Source organism: Pangasianodon hypophthalmus, chromosome 18 (assembly GCF_027358585.1).
Source record: "Pangasianodon hypophthalmus isolate fPanHyp1 chromosome 18, fPanHyp1.pri, whole genome shotgun sequence".
In the NCBI taxonomy this organism is placed as follows: Eukaryota; Metazoa; Chordata; class Actinopteri; order Siluriformes; family Pangasiidae; genus Pangasianodon; species Pangasianodon hypophthalmus.
In genome coordinates this window covers 21,061,939-21,088,526 of record NC_069727.1, presented here as the reverse complement: position 1 = coordinate 21,088,526, position 26,588 = coordinate 21,061,939, and the positions used below count along the sequence as shown (strand labels likewise).

At 39.0% G+C, this 26,588-nt stretch overlaps 1 protein-coding gene across 11 annotated transcripts in view; it reads left to right on the top strand.

The window, feature by feature from the left end:
- Positions 1 to 26,588, top strand: part of cacna1c (calcium channel, voltage-dependent, L type, alpha 1C subunit) — a 279,528-nt gene that overhangs the window by 234,664 nt on the left and 18,276 nt on the right. For all 11 annotated transcript variants that reach the window (XM_053241769.1, XM_053241767.1, XM_034313006.2 and 8 more), the window contains 9 exons: positions 724 to 815; positions 907 to 1,063; positions 2,715 to 2,842; positions 3,055 to 3,151; positions 4,081 to 4,183; positions 4,332 to 4,433; positions 7,706 to 7,833; positions 16,734 to 16,874; positions 21,645 to 21,979. In XM_053241769.1, coding sequence (XP_053097744.1) covers positions 724 to 815; positions 907 to 1,063; positions 2,715 to 2,842; positions 3,055 to 3,151; positions 4,081 to 4,183; positions 4,332 to 4,433; positions 7,706 to 7,833; positions 16,734 to 16,874; positions 21,645 to 21,979 — 1,283 coding nt within the window. The remainder of the gene's footprint in view (positions 1 to 723; positions 816 to 906; positions 1,064 to 2,714; positions 2,843 to 3,054; positions 3,152 to 4,080; positions 4,184 to 4,331; positions 4,434 to 7,705; positions 7,834 to 16,733; positions 16,875 to 21,644; positions 21,980 to 26,588) is intronic.

Sequence of the window (26,588 nt, the reverse complement as noted above, 5' to 3'; positions counted from 1 at the left end):
AGGAAGGGGGCTCTGTCATCAATCCCAGCAGAGCACAGTGCTTTAGCCATGCTCTTATTATGACATTCTTATTATGACATTTTCATCTCTTGGCCCTGTCTCCATTTCTTTGTGTTGTCATCCTGATTGTTCTCACATGATACCTATTTAGTTTCTTATTGTCTTCACAAAGTTTTGTCCATGTAAATGTGTGTCACCAAACCCCACATTTCCTTTTTTCGGTTTCCAGCTCCCTAGCTTCCCAGATTTGACCTTGCACCTGTTTCTCCTTTTTGATATGGATTATCTATTTTTGATGATGTAACAACCTTTGTGACAAACCCTGACAATGATTTCCTGTTTTGCCAACAATAAAAGCAACGTTGATTATACTCTTTTGTGTGTTACGCTGTTTATAAACACATTACAGAAAACTTTGATGATTAAGGATGCAGCAGTGTAAAATACATTGTCCCTCAGATAAAGTGGTTACTGAGAGTGAGTGAGCTGTTTTATTTTTAACACAGCTTTATAAACAAAAGAGCATTTCAAAATGTATTTAATTAGTAGATTTAAGTAAGTGTAACAAAGATTATGTAAACTCAAATCTTGTTAACTGTACTCAAAGCAATCAGTTTAACTGGTTTAAGGCAGTCCATTTCCTTAACTGATTTGAGTATACTTGTCAGGTTTTACAGTATATTATTATTATTATTATTATTATTATTATTATTATCTCCACAGATGTTTGGTAAAATAGCACTGAGAGACAATAGCCAGATCAACCGAAACAACAATTTTCAGACGTTTCCGCAGGCTGTGCTGCTGCTTTTCAGGCGAGTTCTGTCTTTCTGTCTGTCAATCTTTTACTGATCACAAGACCAAGCATAGTGTAACCATGTGTATACTGTTGTGTGCCGTGTTCAGATGTGCAACAGGTGAGGCCTGGCAGGAGATAATGCTGGCTTGCTCCCCTAACCGCCCATGTGAAAAGGGTTCTGAAGAGGCCCCTACCAGTGAGGAGTGTGGCAGTCATTTTGCCATCATTTACTTTGTCAGTTTCTACATGCTCTGTGCCTTTCTGGTGAGTGCCTCCTGCTCATATTTCTCCAATAGAGCTGATTCAAAGTCCTTCAGTCATAGGTCTCAGTAACTATATGCAATGAAACATGCCTTAATCTTTCTGCTAATTTTGTCTGGTTTCAAATAATGATGCAAATCTTCTCATACCAAATTAGTTCCTAATTTTTTGTAAGGTGATCTTGAAAAAGCTGTTGGAAGATGATAGAGCTGAATTTTTGAAAACAGCTAACCTTGCTTGCAAAGTGTGCCTTTTTCACAAATTTGATAAAGTTTTTGTGTAGTTGCACACGGTAGCATAACAGAGTCTAGTCCAAATGTCTGCAGTGCACCTACTCTGTCATATCTTCAAGTTTTAAAGTGTTTAAATGTTCCATAAGTTAAAGGGAACTATGCAGAAACAAATGAGTAGTTCATAGTTGTGTTTCTGTGCAGAACTACTAGCTAACTATGGCTCTTTCATACTAACTCGTGATTAATTACTGGCATTCATTTCCAATAGCTAAGCCTTACCTTCCTTGTGGAGATCTAGTACCTAACATATCTCAATCTATTCCAATACCTCGTTATGTAAATATCTATGAGTTATTATTGTACACACAGACAGATCTCCTCAGACTAACACATGGTCACTGTTTCGTTTTTAATTAGTAAGTCAAGGTTTAAAGAGAGAAATGGGCAAAATAACCTATAAAAGTACAAGGTTGTAATGCAGTAATGAGTAATAAATTGCAGAACCCTGGTGTGGGAGAGTGTAGAGGAAGACTTGGGAGACAGGCGGAATATTAGTGGAGCTCTTGGCTCATGTTTATTCAGTCCAAGCTTTTCAGCACACTTTCAACAAACTCAACAAATTCAAAACCCTCAACAGAAACTGGTCCTGAACTCGCAGCTTTCACTCCGTCAAGTTCAATTTCACGCTGTGTGTGTGTGTGTGTGTGTGTGTGTGTGTGTGTGGTGCATGTCTCGCAAGCCCTGCCAGCTATCTTCCACTCTCTTCTCTCTCATGCTGGTTACGGGAGACACTGAAAGCACAAAGCGTCACAACTAAGTAAACTGGCGGTAATAAAACACAGGAGAAATATTCATGCATTACCTGCCGGTTCGACCCGCCGCCTCTCTGCCCACAGCTGACGCTCGACTACGCCCCCGCAGACGCACAAATATTATCCATTAACTTACTTTGAACAGTGTTACAAAACACTAACATCTTCAGTAATTAATGAATTACCATGTGTTCTTAAGCAGTTAATGATCAAGTGGAACAGTATTATTAATTGAAACATGGTATTCATTCCTAATTACTGACATACTGGAATAGGTTGAGGTATAATAGGTAGATCTCTATGACGAAGATAAAGCTTAACTATTGGGAATTAATGTTGATATGAGCAGTACTTAATCAATAGTTATTATAAAAGAACCATAGTTACATACTAGTTTTCCAGGAGAATTTCAGGGTTAATTTCAGGGTTATCAGACTTGCTATGCTTTAATAAAGGCTATACCTTTACCTCTGATTAAGAGATGTGCAAAAGAGAAAAATACTCAGTTAAGGATAAATTATAATTTTCAAAACTATGTTAAAATTTATGAAGGGTCTTCACAGGCCACCACACAATGAAGCTACACTCTGTCTGCTTTTCTATTCTCAGATTATCAACCTGTTTGTGGCTGTTATAATGGACAACTTTGACTACCTGACACGGGATTGGTCCATACTAGGACCACATCATCTCGATGAGTTCAAGAGGATATGGGCAGAGTATGACCCTGAGGCAAAGTTAGTCACGACTGTTCTTTCGTTTACTATTAAATGTACGGTAAATTTTTAGTTGTACCTGGGACAGTTTATGATGAATACTCCAACAATGTGCCATTTCAGTATTAAACAGAAAGGTGTTCAGGGATGAAATTTAGAATTGGGAAATTAGAGTCTATGGTCTTTATCTTGGGAGCCAGTAATTAAGCCAAGCTTCTTGTGTGTTACTGTAGGGGAAGGATTAAGCATCTGGATGTGGTGACATTGCTTAGAAGAATTCAGCCACCCCTGGGGTTTGGCAAACTCTGTCCCCACAGGGTGGCCTGCAAGGTACATGAGAAACCACCATCTTTTACACATGCAGTGCATATAAAATGTCCACACACGCCTGTTAAAATCGGAGTGTTTTGTGACATAAAAAACAAAGATAAATCATGTGAGATCACGTTCCATCTTTAATGTGATACAGCAACAGAATTTAAGTGAAAAACAGAGAAAAACTTATGCAACCAGGCCATTGCAAGTGTGCACACCCCTTAACTAATATTTTATTAAAGCACCTTTTGCTTGTAATTCAGCACTCAGTGCTTTTGGGTAAGAGTCTACTAACTGAGCACGACTTGATTTGCAAAAACGCTTCAGATCTATCAGATTGTGAGCAGATCTCTTGTGCACAGCCCTCTTCAACTCGTTCCACCAGTTTTTGAGGATTTACATCTGAGCTCTGACTGGACCGTTCCAAAACACTGACCTTCTTCTTCTGAAGCCGATCCTTTGTTGACTTGGATTTGTGCTTCGGGTCGTTATCGTGCTGGAAGGTGAATTTTTTCTTCATCTTCAGCTGTCTAACAGAGGCCTGCAGGTTCTGTGCTGAAATAGATTGGTATTTGGAGCTAGCCATGATTCCCTCTATCTTGACTAGAGCTCCAGTCCCAGCTGAAGAGAAGCAGCCTCATAGCATGATGCTGCCACCACCATGCTTCACTGTGGGTATGGTGTTCTTTGAGTGATAAGTCTTGTTTTTGCACCAAATATATATTTTAAAATTATGACCAAAAAGTTCTAAATTGGTCTCATGATTGCTGCATCACATTAAAGGTGGAAAAAGATCTGACATAATTTCACTAAAGCCTGCAATTTTAACAGGAGTGTGTAGACTTTTTATACCCACTGTACACACATGCATACATTATTAAAAAATCACAGCATATGTGTCCACCCTTACATGTATGTATGTATGTGATTTTTTTTTATTTCAGCGACTGGTATCCATGAACATGCCTCTGAACAGTGACGGCACAGTAATGTTTAATGCTACTCTGTTTGCCCTCGTGCGCACCGCCCTTCGCATTAAAACTGAAGGTACAATATGCGCCATTCAAGTGGTATCATTTTTAGAATGTTGGCTAAGCTATCGTTAGCTCCTATAGTGCTGAGACAACATACATGCTATATGTATATATGTATATATACATATCAAGGAACATTAACACTTTATGTGTGGCGTTAGGTAATCTGGAGCAGGCAAATGAAGAACTGAGGGCAATAATAAAAAAAATCTGGAAGAGGACCAGTATGAAGTTGCTGGACCAGGTTGTGCCCCCAGCAGGAGGTCAGTAATGATCTTGGGTATTGGCTCTTCCTTAATGAAATGTACTACAACAAACAAACAAACAATAAAATAAATGTAGGAGATTTGAGTAAATTATTACTATTAAATGAAATGTTAGAAATTATTCTTATTAATATACGCATGCAGTGAATATAACTGATATATAAGACAATTTATCAAAAAAGCTGAGAAAAGCTAAATGGCAGACCTGTGTGAGAGATTTAGGATAACATTAAGTGAGCAAACAGCACTGGATCTACTTAACAAACTAATTAAAGCTAAACTTCCATGCCTGCATTGAGCAAGTATATCGAAGTTCATAAGATGTTAAACTCATTAAACTGATGTTCCCAGCATGATTTTGCATTTAACCCTTATTTTCTGTCAGCTTGATTTAAAAATGATCTATCTTTCTATCTATGACTCCTAATTTTATGGGAATTGCTAATAATCAGTGAGTTTGTACTGATATTATATTCCAGTCACCACTACAGATATGTATACACAACTTCTGTTTGGGGTCTCAGAGACCCCAGATAAAATTATGATTGTATGCAATACATTTCCATGGTAATTTAGTTCATTTCTGGAGTTGAGGGTAAAGCTGTTGAAAAGAAAGCTCACAATGTTGGAGGCTATAAGAAAAAAAAAAAAACAAGCCAGAGCTTCCAAAAGTGTTCACTGAAATGAAAACCAGAAACATTACTTTATCTGTCTTTGCTCCACTGTGCTTTTGTCCTGCTGTCCCAAGAAAAACAAAATGTCCTCTTGATGAGTACAATGCATAAAGATGCAGCTGTGAGCAGCAGGGAACAAAAAAAAAACCTGCAATGGCCTTGGATTGCAGTGAGACCAAATGCAGGGTAGCAAAGTTGCCACCACATACTGTATTCCTGCTAAGGAAACATTGCCTGTTGGCCCATGCTGTTTTTTAAATTTTCAACATCACTGACAAACACAATGACTAAACATTGACTGGAAGAGTGGCAAAATTAGTCAAAGGAAAATCCTTGGAGCAGCTTGAGTAGGCCTTTTGCAAAACTTCAAATAGAGAGGAAATCTCATCCAGCCATGGCCATTGTGCGGGAGATCCAGTGCCAGCCTGAACCCTCTGAAACTCCAGCAGCACTGGGAAGGTGGAAGAACCGTGGCTGGTTCTGCAAGACGCTTAGTAAAACCTACCACCTAATTTCCTTATAAAACTGCACAAATTGTACCCGAGACTTCAATTATTTTTAAAGCGAAATATTATCACACCAAATATTGACTTTGTTTCATTTATTACTGTTTACTCCTCTTTATAGTATTTTTTTAAATATAGAAACATTTAATTTCATTATTTTTGAAGACATCTTTGTGCTACCACATTTCTAGAAGGAGTCTTAGATTCTAGCCTATTTGTAAAGATGTAAATATGGCCTCTTTTAGGACACGTGGACTCAGAAGGAAAAGAAATTAGCAATTTGCTGTTACTGGGCCTTAAGTTTCAATCTTTTAGTAAAATAGTGTGTCAATGTTTGCATGAGCCAAACTTACCTAAAAAGTTCCGCTGGATTTATAAACGTTTCGGAAACACTGATTTTTCTTGGTATTTACATGCATATGTGGATAAATCACCGGTAAATTACGAGGTACGCGTGTAATGTTTACTGACACCCACAAAACTCCATAAAATGCAAAGCGCACAGAGTGGAAAGCACAAAACAGCTACTAAGGCAGGAGTATTTTTGACTCTGAAAAGTGCCTAAGTGCCTAAAAAGGCCAAATTATAAAGATAAACGTAGAGTCCTCCCCAAACTTTAGGGTTGACATGAGTTCAAGTTTAAAGCAGATATGCCAATCACAAAATGTGAAAAGATTTTAAAAAATTTAAAAAAGCTTGCTTTGTAAATGAGATGGATGGCTGAATTTGTCCTGTTTATGCCAGGAGGTTTCGATATACAGATGCATGATGCAGCGCTGATATGTGGAAACTGCGTCCTCACTAGGTTCTTTGTTTAGGGCTGGAGGAGAAATGCACTCTGATGTATTCAGGAACAAACCTGATGTTATCATGCAGCACACTAGAGAGTATACAGCACATTGCATCGAGACATACCAGATCAGTCACTTATCTCTCTTTGAAATGTGCCAGTAGCAAGAAATCCACGCATGGACATGCACAGGAATGGCACAGGATCTTGTCAGTTCTGCCATTTGCACTACCTCAGCATACTGCATATGCACAGACCAGCCTGCCCTCCTTTCATGTGGAGGCACTTCTGCTTAATTGGAGGACAAGTCTTATTCATCTTAAAATGCATTTGGGCTGGCTTGCTGTCTTTATCTTTTTTTAATATGCAATATTTCTTTAATGCCATTAATATGAAATGATGGGTTTAAAAATATTACACTTGTGTGTAATTGAAATTAATAAATGATTAAAAATGGCAATGTAATTGACAATGTAATCTGTATATTAAAATGCTTTGCAATATTACATTTTCATTAATATTAAAGTCCTTTGCAAATTTTTTGATTTGAATTGAGCTTTACATTAGTTATTCTTCTTATGAGTAAATTTACATACACGCAGGAGCACAAGTAGGCTACGAATGTTCTTCCAAAATTACAGGATTTACAGATAAATCTCTTTGCATCCAGCTTGATGAATGAGGCCCAATGTGTGTGTTGTATGTTTTCTTTTTCAATGTTTGCCTTTTTCTTCAATCATCTATCTATCTATGTAGGATCCTACAATATTTTTATGTAGCAGGTGTTCTGGTCTTATTATCCAAGAATCCTTACACTCCTTATTCTTGAAATGTCCTTCCAATGTGTAATCTTTTTTGTTGTGTATTTTACCTGATTTTTGGCCAAATTTGCCAACCTGTGAGACATGTGCAAGTCTGCCAGCACATGTATTTAGACCACTGCTTAAGAAGAAATGCTAACTGCCAGATACCTCACTATACTCCACAGGGAAGAGTGTAATGCCATCCTTCCCCCACAGAAAATGATTGTGGGTGGCTGTGGTGAGACTCAAGCTTGTAATCAATTGATAACAGGGCAAACACTTCAGGAGTCCATCTGACACTGATACTGCTATATCTCTATCAGATTACTGTTCAAAGTGATTTTTTTCCTAATTATATTGAATTCTGTGCTATTTCTTGTTCCATGAACAGATTAAAACTACAATACCAGCATTCTTTATAAAACACCGCTTTCTGAATTGACTGAGAATGTAATCATGCTTATCAATATTTGTATCCATGCTGTTCTGTTTCCAGATGATGAGGTGACGGTTGGGAAGTTCTATGCCACATTCCTCATCCAGGAATACTTCAGGAAGTTCAAAAAGCGGAAAGAGCAGGGTTTAGTGGCTAAAGTGCCTCCAAAAACAGCTCTCTCTCTGCAGGTGGGTCAAACACTGACACTGTATATACTGTATATGGCATAAATATTTTACAGAGATATATTACTTATCTATTGGAAGAATTCCCTCCAGTACAATTACAGAGATATAGAGGCCCAGCACCATGTCTTTAGAAGACCATATAGGGTACAACTCCTTTCAGCCCAGAACAGGAATCTGAGGCTACAGTAGGAACAGGCTCACTGAAACTGGACAGTTGATGGATGGAAAAAGACCAGATGACATTTTTCTAATCTTCAACTGTCCAGTTTCAGTGAGCCTGTGCCTACTGTAGCCTCATATTCCTGTGCTTGGCTGACAGAGAGTGGAACCTTATGGTCTGCTGTTGTAGCTCATCCACCTCAAGGTTCATGTTATGCAGCAGCTGTACAGAGTTACCATAGTTTTCCTGTCAGCTCGAACCAGTCTCGCCATTCCCCTCTGACCTCTCACATCAGCAGAACTGCCGCAAACTGGATGTTTTTTTCTTCGCCCCATTCTGTGTAAACTCTAGTGACTGTTGCATGTGAAATTCCCAGAAGATCAGCAGTTTCTGAAATACCAGCCTTTCTGGCACCAACAACCATGCCACGGTTAAAGTCACTGAGAGCACATTTTTCACCATTGTGTGTGGTGTGAACATTAACTGAAGCTCTTTACTAGTATATGCAGGATTTTATGTATTTCACTGTTACCATTTCAACAGCTTATTAGATAATTGCACGAATGAACAGGTGTATATTCAAACTCAATTTTTCATAGCTCCACACATTTCAAGTTATCAAACAATGAGAGACAGATTTATTTCAAATTTAATTCACTATATCAGAAATCCAGTGGGTTAAAAGTTTACATACCCCAAGTTAATCTCTTTAAAAAGTCTGGAAGATTCCAGAAATTGATGTAATGACTTTTAGAAGCTTCTGATTGGCCAATTGTCATAATTAGGAGTTGTTCATAGAAATGAATTCAATTCATTTTTATTTGTATAGCGCTTTTTTACAAAGGTCATTGTCTCAAAGCAGCTAAACAAAAGTAAAGTGAAGTGTGTGTGTGTGCCGTCTCTGATGAGCAAGCAGGGCGACGGTGGCAAGGAAAAACTCCCTGAGATGGTGATAGGAAGAAACCTTGAGAGGAACCAGGCTCAACAGAGAACCCATCCTCATATGGGTTTACACTGTAGTGCGCGCGTGTGTGTGTGTACAATGTGCGTTTGTGTAGTCCATAGAAAACAGCTGAAGCGTCTTCATGGCAGTATGAAGCATTGCCGGTGGACAGGTCCAGAGTGAAGGGGGGGAGGTCTGGATCACCAGCAGCTCAAGAGTGATGCTCATCTGGTCCAGAGCGTAGGGGGATCTGGGTCACCGGCAGCTCAGGAGTGTAGCTCGGCAGAAAGAGAAGGAAAGTGGTTAGGTACACTCACAGTCACCGTGTGGAGATAAAACTTAATGAGGAGTGCAGGGGACTCCGGCAGGACTAGCTCTAACAGCAGAACTAAAAGGAGAACCAGGGGGAAACACAGACGTGAGAGATCCCTGATATGTAAGGCATACAGTCACTCTGCCGTTTTGGGTATGTACCCATAACTGTATTTAAAGGGAAGTGCCTTTTTGCCTTTGATACCTTGGGAAATTCCAAGCAAATCAGCTAAGACCTTAGAAAAAACTGTGGACCTCCACAAGTCTGGTTCCTCGTTATGAGCAATTTCCAAACAACTGCGGGTACAATGAGCATCTGTACAAACAATTGTACGCAAATATAAAAGTTTTGGGACTACACAGACACTGCATCGTTCAGGATGTAGGCACACCTTAACTACCAGGGATGAACAAACTTTGGTCCCAACAGCTCAACTGAACCCCAAGACAACAACAAAGGAACTGGTGAAGAAGTTGGAGGCATCCAGTACCAATGCTGTCATGCAAGGAATAAACCCCACTCCAAGACTGAAATAAAAAGCCAGACTGAAATTTGAAGGTGATCACCAAGATGAAGACCTAGCCTTTTGAAGGAGTGTACTGTGGTCAGATAACAAAAATGAACTATTTGGCCATAATCATCAGAACCCCAAGTATGGAGGAAAAAAGGAGATGCTTTTAATCCGAAGAACACCATCCCAACTGTGAAGCATGGGGGTGGTAGCATTTTGCTGGAAGACAGACTGGTGCACTCAAGAAAATAGGTAGCATCATGAGGAAGGAGGATTGTCTAGAATACTGAAGCAAAACCTCAAGAAATGAGCAAGAAAGTTAAAACTTGGTCATAAGTATACCTCCAAATTTGTAACAAAATGGCTTAAAGACAACAAAGTGAAAGTACTGAAGTGGCCATCACAAAGTCCTGACCTGACTCCCACAGAAAACTGATGGACTGAACTGAAATAGAAATCTGAGCAATGCAACCCACAAACCTGACTGAGTTACACCAGCTCTGTAAGGAGCAAAAATTCCAGCAAAGTATTGTAAGAAGCTTATAGGCTATAGGCTGTGATTCAAGTTAAGCAATTAAAATGCATATTGAAATGGCACCAAATATTAACAAAATGTATGTAAACCCGCTGAAAATCTGATATCGTGAATAAAAGCTGAAATAAATCGGTCTCTTTGCTATTGCTTTGAAATGACATCTTATAGAAATAGAGTAGATAGTTGATATGTAGATAGTATGATTGACTTAAGAAAGTAAACGTATGGGAACATGTGAAGTTGTTTTTAGCTCAGGCGTATGTAAATGTTTGGCCTCAACTGTATTTATAACATTATATTTAACATTAAATGTAGCATAAGGAAAGAAAAAGAGACAGAGTACATTTCTTACGTAAGGAAGGTAAGGCCATGGAGAACAAGATCAGAAAGGAAAAAGAGAAACATTTTCTTGAGATACAGAATATTTACACAGGAAAGGTTTCAGATTTGACCCTCAAAAATGACCAATTAATTTATGCTTTCCTGCGTTTCTAAGGGAGGAGGGGTTGCTCTGGTTATAGAATGATACAGAATAGACAAAGAGGCTAGGGACCAGCATGGCAATTATGGAGGAAGTGATGTTCAAAGCCCTATTGGTGATATAACATTATTGAAATCTACCAAATTTATACCATGAACCACTGCTCCTCTTTGGATCTGAACATTCCACATTATTCTACACTACACTGTGTGCACAATTATTAGGCAAGTCACTATTATGATTTGGTGATTACTTCTATGCATATTATCCAACTATTAACCATATAAACCTGAATACTAAATGCGTTTAATTGTGAAGTTTAATTGTTTAATGAGGGAGGGTGTGGCTTAAAGTGATTAACACCCTTGTGATTAAGGTGTGCATAATTATTAGGCAGCTACTCTACCTCAGGAAAATGGGACAAAAATTGATTTAACTGGACTGAAAAGTAAAAAATTGTAAAATGCCTATCAGAGGGATGCACCATAATGCAGATTACAAAACTACTGAGGCGTGACCAACGGACAATAAAAACGCTTGGTAAGGAATACTCAGCAGAGTCGCAAAAAATGTGTGGAGAAAAAAAAGACACAAGTTGACTGCAAAAGACTTAAGAAGAATAAAACATGGGGTTACCAGGAACAGGTTAGCCTCCAGTGCCACCATACTTCAGAACTGCAACCTTCCAGGAGAGTTCAGAAGTACAAGGTGTCAGGTACTCGGAGACATGGGTAAGGTACAGAAGACTGAAACAGGACCACCACTGACTAAGACTCACAAGCTGAAGCATCATGGCTGGGCCAAGGAAAACCTGAAGACAGATTACTCAAAAATCTGGACCAGATGGCTGGGCCTGTGGGTGGATCACTAATGGTCACAGAGTACCACGTCAAGTGAGGCACCAGCACGGTGGAGAAGGGGTACTGCTGTATACCATTAACGATGAGCTAGTTGGACCTTTTGGGGTTGAAGATGAACTGAAATTCAACTCTCTAAGCTACTGCCAGTTACTAGAAGGCACTTTCTTCAAGCAGTGGTAGAGGAAGACATCAGTAACATTCAGGAAGTTCATGATCTTTATGCAGGACAATGCTCCATCATGTACACCACTGTGCACACTAAAAGTTGCCTAATAACTGTGCATGCTAATAATTTCCCCTGAGGAAGACAAATCTTTTTTTTTTTAATGTTAAACAATCTATTTTGATGTAAAATAAACATTGTACATGTTCACCAATAAAATTAAGCTGAGAAATACCATTTGCCTAATAATTGTGCACGCAGTGTATTTTGCGCATCAATTTTCATCTTAGGGAATAGTTATATAACAGGCTGTTATTGTCATAGGTCTCTGATTAAATACTGAACTGGTTCCATCTATTTGCTTTAAAATAGAGCATAGGGTTTGTAAGGGGCTTATTATGAGTTTGGCAGCATGTATTTAGCCACTCAACAGCACTGTAAGAAGAAATGTTATTATACCTCTACACAAGGTTGCTGTAACAAAGCCGCCAAGCACATGATAGTCAGCAAGGATGCAACAAATAAATCTCCAGAAGTTTGAAACGCTTATCTGCTGGATATAAGTGGGTTAGATAACCTGAGCAAAAAGTGCACAAAATGTCACACAATCTGTCAGATTACAGTATAAGTATCCAGTATAAATGCAGAATGACTAAATACGCATTTTGCATGAGTGTTAGTACTGTCACTAGTATTGGGTCTTGGTTTGAAGTGACATCTCGTTTCTTTTAGTGGATTTGGCAACACTGTTAGTCATCAAACACGATTACAGGTGGTCAGAGGAGATGCAACCAAGAAGTCTCACGCAAAGCCATAGAACATATTAGCAAAAATCAATCTTTAGCCTTCATGTTTTGTTCCCTACATAGCAGCAGGTATCTTATTTGATGCAAGACACAAATGCATAGGGCCGTATTCAGATAATTGTGTATGTGCACTGAGAATTCAGTACCAAAACTGTGCACATCATTATTCAGTCCTCAGATGTAACTACAGACCTAAGCTCTGTACAGAGGTTGCACAAGATTTGAACTACATTCTGATATTTTGCATAAGGCACACCCAGAAAATTGACATAAACAGGTGTATAGCCCATCTCTAAATACATGCAAATTTTTCGATCTAAATATTGACGTATCTTTTGGATGCTGACTTAATTCGCCAACTATCGTGATCCAGCTCCTCACCCATCTCTGAGTCCCATTAGCCTTGGTCCTGGAAATATTAGCATAGGAAAAGCAGATGATAATATTATAAATGAATGAAATAAACCCTTTTGAGTTAGATGATAAATGGTAAAAAAAAAAAAAAATTACCATAGTAAATCAGAAGGCCAGGAAATGAAAGAAAAAAAGGGATTGTACACAATGACAAATTTCCAGAAGTGTTATCTGCGATATGTGTTTGTGTGGCTGAATCTCAAATGGTGTTATTTTGGACATGTGCACTTGGATACATTCTACAACATCTTTGTTATACCCTATGTAATGAGCATACATAGTGAACAGTAAGCAATTTAGGGTTTGGTCTACGTCTATGAATTATTCCCATGTGATGTTAACATGAGTGCCAATTATCCAAATAAATCTAAAATCTAAATAAAAAATAAGATATTACTTTGTGATTTTCTTTGTTTTATGTAATATGAGTACAGAATAAAGTGTTTTTAGGTAATTAAAATTTTGTAAAGATTAAGTAATTAAAAGTTTTTAAAGGACTTTTGCAGTCGTGCAAAGCCTGCTTAAAGATGGTGACCAAAGCAGATTCACAATTTTTTCAAGATGTTCCATGAACATAGCAAATATCTTAGAGAAAAACCCATCAGTTGACAAGCTGCAAACAGAGGTGATAGAATTTGCTAAAAGAATTCACAATTCACAAATGAATCTAGGATCAGTTCCGTCAAGAACAGAGAACTTTGTGGCACTGAAGCTATTGCTAAAGATGAAAAAGCTAGTTTGCTGCTCCAAGAGAAAGTGGATGATCATGAGAACAGGAGAATGTGAAAAAAATATGAGCGTTATTGGGCCGTCGGAGGAAGCGGAGCCAGTGTCCTGTTGAATTTCTTCAAACTTGGGTCTCCAAAGTGCTGGGAATGGCGACGGTGAAGGGCTTCCTGATGGAGTGGGACAACCGTACGCCCTGGATGCAGCCTGATCACAATGATCACGCTTGCCCCATGCTTCTTAGATTCTACACATTTACTGTCGAGGAAAGCACTTCTCGATCTGCTAGAGAGCTCCAAAATGTGGAATTCCGCAAGAAGAGTGTCCAGTTTTTCCAGAATTTTTCGGTTCAAGTCATGAAAGAATAGGACCACATCTGGAAACGGCGTCACCAGACAGGAATCCGTTTCACCATGTTACATCCTGCTGTACTGAAAATTACGTTTAATTGTAATATAACCATGTGTCCCTCCCCGCAGGAAGCCCAGGATTTTCTCAATGTGACGAAGAAAAGTGGGTTGAACTAAATTGGCTGCTGAAGAAATTCTTGTACTGCTGGTGTGTGGATTCAGTTGAATAAGGTTCAGATGCACATTTACTTTTGTTTCAAATTCAAATATGGGGAAACTACTCAAATATAAGGAGTGACCACAGACACTTATGATGTATATGAGTATGTTGCGTTTTAGTGACAAGTGGACAAAAGGTGCACATGGTAAAAGCAATCAGTGTGGAAGAAGACTGTTTTGGACTTTTCAGAACATACAATGGTCATTGATTTTTTTTTTTTTAAGTATAAAAACTCTCCAAATGAAATATATGGTGGCCCCAGATGGCAAAAGTTCTCATTCATAACCGAAACTTCACTAATGATATTAAGATTTGCTCTTGGAACTTCAGAAGTATCCATCACCCTGTTAAAAGGAAGAAGATATTGGATTATCTGAAGTCTAAACGTGTGCACGTTCCTCCAAAATACACACCTAAGTATTGAGGAACATGAGAAAATTAAATGAGACTGGGTAGGTCAGATACTTTACTCATCTGATGATACTAAAAGAATGATAATACTTATTCATAAAAACCTGCCTTTTACGATTGAAGAGCTGTTAATAACCCTCTCGGATGATACATTTTAGTTTAGGGAACACAGTATCAAGAACCCATAATCCTGGCTAATGTTTATGCCCCCAATGTTTTTCATGATTTTTTTATGACTGTGTGCACTAAAGTGAGAAACTGGCCCTGTAATAATATCATAATAGATGGAGACTTAAATGAAGTAAAGAACACAACATTAGAAAAATTCCAATCATCTCATACTGTAAAGGGAAGGAATACACATACTTTACCTCAGCTCATCAAAGCTTTTCAAGAATTTATTATTTTCTTATTAGCTATAACATGGCAGGAAATATAATTGATTCTTCAGTTGGAAATATAATAATTTCTGACCATGCCCCAGTCTACTTAGTATACCACCATGTCAATAATCCCATGTCAATCTCCTGGACATTTCCCAGCCTCCTGGACATTACAAGATTCCCAGTTTGTCTCACCTGTGAAGACTGTTTTTTTTTTTTTGTTAAAAAGGATAAACCAACATGAAGACCAGAGAGCTGTCTATGGGAGAAAAGCAAGCCATTTTGCAGCTGAGAAAAGACGGGAAACCTATTAGAGCCGTTGGGCTTGCATGGCTGCTTCTATAACAGACTCACTAATCTTTATTGACGTAACTCATGAAGGTAGCAGCAGAATGAATTCAGAAACCTACAGAAACATTCCGTCTGCCAAATTACAGAGAAATGCTTCCAATCTTATTGAGAGGAACTTCATCATGCAGCAAGAGAACGACCCAAAACACACTGCAACACAACAAAGCACTTCATCAGGGGAAAAGTGGAAGGTTTTAGACTGGCCAAGTCCATCAGCAGATCTTAACCCAACTGAGCAGCATTTCACCTCCTGAAGAGGAGACTGAAGGGAGAAACCCCCCAAAACTAACAACAACTGAAAGAAGCTGCTGCTACAAGCCTGGAGAAGCTTCACACAAGAAGAAACCAACAGTTTGGTGATGTCAGTGGGTCACCAGCTTCATGCAGTTATTGCAAACAAGGGACATGTAACCAAAAATGAAGTGTTATTTCCTTTAATTTACTTTAAGACTATCTGTTCCAATATTTTTGCTTACCTAAGTTGTTTAACACATCCAGTTTACTTATCAGGAAATGAAAGCTGAAATTCTGATCTATTGTCTCATAGTCATCTTTTGATCTCAAACCCAAATGTCTTCAGTGTATAACAAAAACAAAAGAATTGGCTTTGCCGTTCCAATACTTTTGGAGGGGACTGTATGGAAGTAGTGAATAATGTAGTTATTTGCCAATATTGGCAGCTTATAAGCTTTATTTAGTGCTCTCATATTTTTATACCTGATAATTTATAAAAATTCCATCAGCAACCATTGAATTGTTAATAGAATTCTGAAGACGGCATTTACTGTTTGATTTAAAACATGAACTACAAATATCATCCACGAGTCATCTTTGCGACCAAGTAGCACAGTGTTATGTAAACTTCTTGTACATTGCTCCAATTTGAAGAACTTCTAATTGCATCTAATTTTAATTCTAATAAATTCCTGTTTCCTAAGAATCTTTGCCAGTTAAGGCAAACATCCTCCCAGCCTGGGGGTTGAGACAGTGAACTGCTTCAAATGTTACCATCTCTTTGCTAATCATTAATCACCCTTCATATTTCCAGAAGCAGTAGTTAAGGGGAAGAAATTACTACTTACAATATGATATGAATTAATGTCCAATATGTGGCCTCCTGCAATTGCACTGAAGTAAAATTTTATTATTGTTACATTTTAATGAAAAAATTAACATTTTGCCAAAAATTGTTTAATAAATTTTGCACATAAGCACTAAATGACTATTTTATTTACCAAGCAGGTGATTAATTCTGAATATGTTTGTGAGGCAGGCTGGTCTGCGCACACTGCATGAAATGGGTCCAGAAATCCGGAGGGCAATATCAGGAGACCTCACTGCAGAGGAAGAGCTGGAGAAGGCCATGAAGGAAACAGTGTGTACTGCATCTGAAGATGATCTCTTCAGGGTGAAGGTCTGATCTTTTTTTTTTTTTTTTTTTTTTGCTTCTCTTCTCTTTTGAGCAGCCCAGACCATAGCTACAGCTTCTGCTCTTGGCCATGCATCAATTTTTTCTAAAAAGAACCAGGATAACAGATTTAAATACATAGTCATTCTTTTTCCAAACAGTAAAACAACATTCAGAAACCAGGTGGGAAAAATAAGTACACCCTGTAATTAAGTAACATGTAGAACCACCTTTAGCAACAATAACTTGCAATCTCTGACAATTTCTGAATGTTGGTTTCCTGTTTGGAAAAATATTGAAATCTGTTGTGTCACACTGAAGTTTATGTTTTGGGCTATAAATACATTAAAAATACTATAGAATTCAATTTGGGGCTAATTAGTTACTTTAATTAGCCCCTTTACAGCCCATTAAAAGTTTTGTTTGTTTTGCACATTGAATTAACCATTTTTAAAGTTTGATAACATAGATATCCTAGATATAATACATTACAATTTCTAATCTGATTTAGTATCTTTAGCTTCATTAAGTTGTACACAGACCTTTGTACAGGTACAAAGTACAAAGCCCTTTGCTGTGTTGCAGTGTGTTTTGTGGTATTGTCTTAAAGATCCTACAAATTAGATTAGATGTATTTCACTGTAAATTAGCAGATAGAATGTTTCTGTAGACTTCTGAATTCATTCTGCTGCTACCATCATGAGTTCCATCATCAGTAAAGATGAGTGAGTCTGTTCCAGAAGCAGCCATGCGAGCCCAAGCCATGATACTACCTCCACCATGCTTCACCCATGAGCTCGTATGTTTTGGATCATGAGCAGATCCTTTCTTTCTCCACACTTTGGCCCTTCCATGACTTTAGTAGAGGTTAATCTTGGTTCCAGAGCTTTTGTGGCTCATCTCTGAATTTCTTCAGGAATTCCAATCTGGCCTTCTGATTTTTACTGCTGATGAGAGGTTTGCATCTTGTGGTTTGGTCTCTATATTTCTGCTCTCAGAGTCTTCTTCACATAGTGGATGGTGATACCTTCACCCCTGCCTTTTGGAGATCGTTGGTGATTGTAGAACCCGGTGTGTGAGGGTGTGGAAGAAGACTCGGGGGGCAGGCATGATTTTAGCAGAGCTCTGTACTTGTGTTTATTCACTCTGTGCTTATCAGTGCACTTTCAAAAACTCAATAAAATAGGACAAATCAACAGAAATGGCTGTCACTTAAAGCACAAAGAAACAACGATAAGTAGACTGGTGGTAACAAGACACAGATAAGAATCATCACGCATTAACTGCTGGTTTAACCCACCTCCACTCCATCCTCTGCTGATGCTAGACCACACCCTCGCTGCCACAAAACCCAACCACCTGACTCAGGCCAGGGAACCATCCGACCTGCAGCTGACTCCCCCCTGGAGGGAGAGGTAATCCACCAGCACCAGCTGTGCCCCCCGGCCTGTGGACCATCTTGAAATTGAATGGCTGAAGTGCCAGATACCAATAAGTGATCCGTGTGTTGGCATCCTTCATGCAGTGGAGCCATTCAATTGGGACATGATAGGAACAGAGGAAGAGAGCACTTTGCGATTCATTCAGAGCTTGACATGGGTATTAAAACGAGTACCCTTTCTCCTGATGAAAATTCCTGCAACCAGATACCCCTGTCGTACAGTTGGTACTGATGTTCTTGGGCCTGATGCAAATTCTCCTGTGTTAGGTGACTTAAGGTGAGGAGTTTTGCTGTCAGGTCCAGAATGTACTGAATTTCATTTTTGCTGTTAAAAGGGCCCTCCTCCACCCTCCTTCACTCTGTCAAGTTCAAGTTCACGCTCCTCATCGTGTGCCTGTATGTGCTGCACGCTCTGCCAACTAGATCACTCACTCTCTCTCACTGGTAATGGTTATCCGTGAAAGCACAAAGAAACACCAGTAAGTGGACTGGTGGTAACAAGACACAAGTGAGAGTCATCACGCATTGCCTGCTGGGTCAACCCGCCTCCTCTCCATCCTCAGCTGATGTTCGACCATACCCCGTTGCCACAGTGATGTCACTGACTGTTTTTTGGGTTTTTCTTCACAGCTCTCACAATGTTTCTGTAATCAACTGCTGTTGTTTTTGTAGGCTGACCTGTCTGATGTCTGGATCTTAGTACACCTGTGTTTTTTTAGTACATTCCAAATTGTTGTATTGGCTATGTCCACTATTTGTGCAAAGGATCTATTCGATTTTCCCTCTTTTCTCAGCATTTAAATGGCTCGCCTTTCTCCTATAGACAGCTCTCTGGTCTTCATGATGGTTTATCTTTTTTAACAACAAATGCAGTCTTGGGCTCAAACCAAGTGTAGACATTAACTGTTTAAACATTCAATCTAACAGAGCACACCTGGGCAACAGAAACACCTGTCAGTCACATGTTCCCAATATCATTGATCACTTGAAAATTGGAGGTGGGTTCAAACAAAAAGTGCCATGTTCTAAGTTTAACATGTCTAGATGTAAATATCAGGAAATGAAAGCTGAAATTCTGATCTATCGTCTCATTCATTGTTTGATCTCAAACCCAAATGTATTCAGTGTATAACAAAAGCAAAAGAAATGGGCTTGCCATTCTAATATTCTGTAAGGGACTGTATGATTAGTGTTTTGCAATGCCCAACATTTATATTTCTGAATTATATTTCATTTTATTATTATTAGTGGTTGCTATCTGATTTACATAAGATTTTATGCTTTATATTATTATTATTATTATTAGTGATTATATATCATTGTTGTCCAGTTTATATTAATATATTAGTGATTGTGGATTGCGCATAACAATAATGGGCAAATTAAGCTATATCTCATGAGCAAGAGTGCTTTCGTACTGAATGTCAGCCTGGCTGTGATTCGGATGTAGTCACCAGGCTGCAGGCCAAATGCTGCAGGTAATCACAGCCATGCTGATATTCAGTACAACACCACAATTGTGAATGTGATATTGTTTTTATGCAACAATTCTATGAACAAGAAATTAATATCAAATAACTAACATTTCAATGAGAGAAGGTGGGGGGAAACAGCCAGTGGAGTGGGAAGAAGATTGAAAGTGTTAAGAAAAGAGAACGGTTTTAAGCTGGGCCTTGAAGGTGGAAAGTGATAAAGTCAGAGAAAGTCAGGAGTCGCTCAGCGTATTAACAGTTTCAATGCAGCAAACGAACACAGACAAACAGAGTGATACAAACAATGAACTGCACCAGTGCCGTTGTACTAAATATCAAATTTGTTAAATTATAATGTCCAATCAAATTTGTGAACCAGAACCAAAAGTCGTGTAATATAACAATAATACTCAATATAGCATGAATATAAAATAATAATTAAAAAAAACAGCCACCTGGGATACCATAACAACTCTCAAGCAGCCACCTGCAATACCCTAGCAACCACCTAGCATCACCCTAGCAACCACCTGTATACCATAGCAACTTCCTAGAATCCATTGAGCAACAAGATAGAAAAACCATAGCAACCACCTCAATTACCATAGCAACTGACTAGCAGCACCCTAGCAGCCACCTGGAATATTATATCAACCACCTAGCAACACCCTAGCAACCACCTGGCATACCATTGCACCCGCATGGCGCAACACCCTAGCAACCACTAGCGCCCACATAGCTTAGGGCACTTATCACAGCCCATGTACCATTCTCCCTCGGAGCCTCTAGCACTGCTCAGTATGAAACAGCATCTGAATCAAGGCTCTTCTCTGTCCTGGCACCCAGATGGTGGAACAAACTTCTCCTGGCTGTCCAAAGGGCTGAGTCACTGCCTGTCTTCAAACGAATACTAAAGACCTACCTCTTCGCCAAGCACTTAAATTCAAACTTTGTTATTTAAAACAAAATCAAATCAAATCCTTGTCTTTTTTCATTCTGTACTAACCTCCCCAGAGTTTTTAGACTGACGGTACTCTTACTCTTTGACCTAGTGAACTAGCATGATGTGATTTTAATAGAGACTACAAAGCACTTCTCTAAGTCTCTCTAGATAAGCGCGTCTGTCAAATACCATAAATGTAAAAGGAAAACGTAATTTGCATTTACATACCATGTTAAGTAGATGGGTTTTTTGTTAATTCAATTGAAATTTCATGTCAGGTTAGGAAGATACTACAACCAGCAAATTAACACCTCTTAGTGTCTGGTCTAGGTCTTGACTTGGACTCAGCCATGTGTGGTGTTGTTCTCATCTTGGTCTCACCCCCCATCATACTCGTTCTCGACTTGGACTGTTGGCTATGGTCTTGGATCTTTACTCTGTGGTCTTGGACCCAACAGTAAAAAGAGGAAATTTCAGCCATGATGCCATCCTTGAATTAACAGATGCAAACATTAGGCTGGTTTTTAAGAAAGGCATTACATCAGCAATTTGGCAATATTTTACTTTTAAACCAAACAAATTGGAGGATCCAGCCAAGGCTATTTTTAGGCTTTTCCAGCAAATAAAGGTAAAAGCCACATACTCTCAAACATTGAATCTTCACTCCCATATCCAAGTACACCGTTCTAGAGAATCTGGGAGTCTTGGACCTTAGCTTTGCAGCCTCACTGAGTCATGGACTGAGCACAAGTCAACCCCCAGTGCAGCCCCTTGACAGTGGTACAAAAATATGAAAAAGTCAGCCCATGTATTGCTATGCATTTTTTTTGGTTGGTTGATAATGCATGTAGGTGAGTGGTGTGACTATATGTGTATTTACATTCATTGTGTGGTGATCAAGTCTCTTGTTCTCTGCACAGCGATCAGATGGTTTCTTTAGAAACCACATGAACTATTATCATCAGAGTGATGACTGCACTGATTTCCCCCCATCCTTCACCACTCAGCGGCCACTGCACATCAGCAAGTCAGGCAGCCCTGGAGAGGGCAAGTCACCGTCTCGTGAGAAACTGGTGGACTCCACCTTCACACCAAGCAGCTATTCCTCCTCAGGTTCCAATGCCAACATCAACAATGCCAACAACACATCCATCAGCCACTGCTACCCGTCCATTAGCACAGTGGATGGGCACACCAGGCCCCTGCTCATACCTGTACTACTCCCGTGCTCTTCATGGTCCTTCCCTAATAAAAGGTATGTACGAGAGGGAAGTATAGTGCTGTTGTTTGTGCCTAAAAAGCTACAAAGGGAATCTTGAAGGGCATTAGGATTTCTATAACCCTGTGTAGTGCTCCAGCAACAGTAGAGCAACTGATGATACAGGGACAGACACGTCTCTCTCAAAAACTACACTGAAGTAAACTAAAACTACACTTCAATAGAACATTAATGAGTGATGTATATATTTCAATAAGACATTTATAAGATCTTTTTGGACTTTGGTTTTCATGATGCGTCTGGAAATGAAGTTGAGCTTCTGGTTAACATGAGTATTAAGGCAGCAAGGTCTTTCTCTTTGTGCCTTCTTGACATCTTCGGAGTCCAAGCCTAATGGTGGCTTTTATGTGCTTTTTCACAGTATTAGTCAGTTTGCCTAATCTGCGTTAAAGCGAAATTAATACTTTTAGATTTGGTCCAATTAAGTTTAACACATACATTTCAGTAGATCAGGAAAGCAATGCTGAGGGACATGGGGGAAGGTCTTTCAGGCATTGAATACAAATATGGTGACAGGAAATATAAACACACCTTTTCAAGGTGGTGTAGAAATCATAGAAAACAGAGGATTGGATTCTGGGCTGGATTCTGCCTCTTTTTGTGGAACCAGAAAACATTCTGAAAGTACTTGGTCATGTAGTTCATTCTTTTATAATCTGAACATTAATGATATTATGTAGGCAGGGGCACGGTTGAGTGCCGGTTTGCAAATGGAGAGTGAGTGGTAAGGATGAGGCTGCACCTGTGGAGATTCTCCTAACAAGTATTCTGTGTTTCAGTGAGCGGTGACAAGGTGATAACGGGAGAGACAAGAGCCACAGGGAAAGTGTGAGCTGAAAGGATGTGTGTGTGTGTAATGTTGGTTGCAGTAATCAGGCTCAAAAGCAAACTTCATATCCTTCATATCATTTTTAGTTGTCCCACACCTGTCTCCCTTTTCCCCTGGTGACGTAGGGAATGTCACAAATACCAATGTCTACACTTTTTAAAAAGAAAGTATCCAAGAGCGAGTGAAGTGCCAGTATGTCAGACTAATTCTTCAGACACAAGATGATAACAGACAAATAGCAGATAAATATGCTCAGATAGACTCAAATGATTTACCTGTATCTGGAGGCCTATACAGAATGAAACAGCCGTCCATAGCCTATGTGCAATGGGTAAGGGAAACAGATGTTAATAGTGTCTCCTACAATGAAGGTGCAGACCATTTATACACAAGGATATCATGAAAAGTGGGATTTGTCGCATTATGCAAAGGGGTTAGGACTGATGTGGCTGGCATTGAGAGATGAGTGGAACAATGAACAGAGCGCATAGTGATCAAACAAGTCTCATCCCAGAGGGAGACCTCATTTTAAACATCTCACCTAACAGTAATTAGACCATTGCCCCCTTGGGAGAACGGATCCCTGGGAGAGGTGAGACCCCATATAATATCAGACAATATTTTTAACCATATTACCTGAATCTGTATGTTATTATGGTATTCACCACATGTTTACTATGAAATGTGTCCTAAACTGACACCAAACATAATGTGACTAACACTGTATGGTTCTGTCTGGATTAAAAATTAATGGCAGATAGAAGCTTATAATGTCAAGGTCACAATACCATGAAATTACAGTCATTTACATTCCCAGTGTCCAGCTCTTTTCTAGTTACATAGAACAATAAAGAGACCTTAAAGAGATGAACATATGAACAATGGAATGATAGCTCAGATTTGCATATGTCTGATAGCAGAAATGAGAGGAAGTTAGTGGGAGGCCTAGATATCTAAAGTCAAGGAATAAGAGAAAAAAAGAATTTTGAGTATAAGACATAGGAATCTCGAGATGTGGGCCAAAAGTAAATGCTTGCACTACAGAAACCACCAGTGTCAAGCTGCTTCTTGCTGTCCTATTCCTAGAATCTATAGTGAAACAGGTGAAATAATAACAGCTCAAATAGTATTAAAGTAATTTATACAGCTTGGAGTACGATAAAAATTCATTCAACTGCTTCTCTGACAACCTAAAATTTCCTTCTGTACCAACTGTTGGGCGTAGCAGTCTCCAGCACAGAGATTTTAGAAGCTGTAAAATTCTTAAATAGTAATAAAACACCTGGGCCAAATGATTTTCCCTTTGAATTTTACAATAAAAAATGCACCTGAATTATCCTGTCTGCTCCAAACAATGTTTAATGACAATCTCAATTCTTAGGTTTCCATTTTCATATTCAACATTATAAAAGTAAAATAACTGAAACTTAATAAAGACACAGTGTTTGTGTGATCCATTCAGTAGCTTATAATGGAAAAAAATGCCACATTGTAATACCCCTAATAAATAACACTGTGTATGGAATAATTTGGGCAAAATTAAACTAATGAGTAACACAGCAGAGAGAAAGTGGACGACATCACAACTCAACACAGATCTTGCCTCTCACTGCGCTCTCCTGTCCAAAATCTCATCTGAAGTGACTTCTGCAATGACTTTCTTCTACAAGGAAAAGCTGGAAAAGATCCTCACAAGCTCTACAACATCTTTTCGTCACTTCTTCACTTTTCTTCACCCTGCCAGCTCCATCTCCATCCTCCCTGACTGCTGAATGAAGACTTTTCCACCTTCTATGATAGGAAGATTGAAAAAAATCTGCCAGACCTTCACTCCTATCCTGACTCCTACACTACATGTTCAGGATTCCCCTTCTCTTTCACTTGCACAGTTTTCTCATCTAGCAACAGAAGAAATTCAAGTCATCTTGTCGTGCAATCCTACCACCTGCCCATTGGATCCAATCCCTTCCACAATGCTCCAGACCATCTTTCAGGACATTCTTCCCTTAATCACTATTATCATTAATGGCTCCATAACATCTGATCACATACTAACTGCATTAAAGAGAGCAAGGGTTATTCCCATCCTGAAGAAACACACTCTGGAACCTTCTGACATCAACAACTACAGACTTCTCTCTTTTCTTTCTAAAATCCTCAAACACGCCATCTACAATCAACTGTCTCTTTCTATCTCTTACAGAACAACCTCCAAGATCCTAAACATTCTGCCTTCCAAGCAGCACATTCCAAAGAAACTGCTTTTGTGGCCGTCACTGAGAAGCTCCATGCCACTAGATCAACCAAACTGTCATCAGTCCTCATCCTCCTCAACCTTTCAGCAGTGTTTGACACAGTCAACTACAAGACTCTCTTGTCCATCCTCATGAATCTTGCAATTTGTGGCACAGCATGGCATTGGTTTGCTTCCTACCTGGAGGGTCAGACATATCAATTAATGCTGCTCCCTGCAGACTCTCCACTGGTGTCCCACAAGGCTCAGTACTTGGTCTTCTTCTGTTCTTCTCTATACTCGATCTCTTGGTCATATCCTCACATGGGTTTTCATATCACTGTATGCAAGTAACACTCAACTTATCCTCTCCTTTCCTCCCTCAGACACTCATGTTTCCACTCAGTATGTCTGGCAGACATCTTATCATAGATGACACCTCATCAGCTGAAACTTTCTGTAGATGTCTGAACAGCTGAGTCACTGGTTTTCTTCAAAATACGACTAAAGACCTACCTCTTCATGGAGTACTTAATTTAGTACTTTATATAAAATAATAATAATAATAATACTTGTGTTCTTACTATATTTGACTGATAGTACTCTTAGTCAGTGACCTAGTTTAGAAAGCAATGCTTGTGACATACTGCTTTTAATCAGCCAATCATGAGGCAGCAGCTCAATGCATAAAATCCTGATGTAGGCACAGGTCAAGAGCTTCAGTTAATGTTCACATAAAACAGAATGGAGAAAAAATGACCTCACCGAGTTTGCACGAGTTGTTGCCAGACAGGGTGGTTAGAGTTTCAGAAACTGCTGCTCTCCTGAGATTTTCACAGAGACAAGTTTCTAGAATTTACACAGAATGGTGTGAAAAACACACACACAGTGAGTGACAGTTCTGTGAGTGGAAACACCTCGTTGATGAGAGAGGGTAAAGTGGAATTGACAGACTGGTTCAAGCTGACACCAAGGATACAGTAACTCAGCCATTCTTTCCAACAACTGTGAGCAGAAGAGCACGTCTGAATGCACAGCTGTACCCAGTTTTAGAATGGGATTCTTAATAATTTTTTTTGAGTGTATCTCAAAAAGAAAAGCATGAGCTGCATTATTTTTTATGTTGAAAAATATCCACTGACTTTCAGAATGAAATGTATTAAAACTGTATTCAGCTATATAAGCTAATAATGTCAACTATGTAGCCAGATGTGGGTTTACTTGGTAGATTTTAAATTTTTCTACACCACTTTGGGAATTTCTGTGAGCTGTTGTAAATGTTTCAGAAGTCAGAATCAGGAACCTGGAGACCAGCCAAGAGCCAAATTTTAGAAGTTTAGGAAATTGATTAAGTGTGCACAAAATGTGGAATAAACAAAAGGAAGTGATATGCAATGATGATCTGATCATCGTTGGTTTCTATGTCTCCAGAGTAAGTTCGGTATCTGGTCTGATTTGGTCAGGTCTGGTCTGACGTGTCTCTAAAAACACACAGCTTAAATACAAACATCTTCAGGGACAAT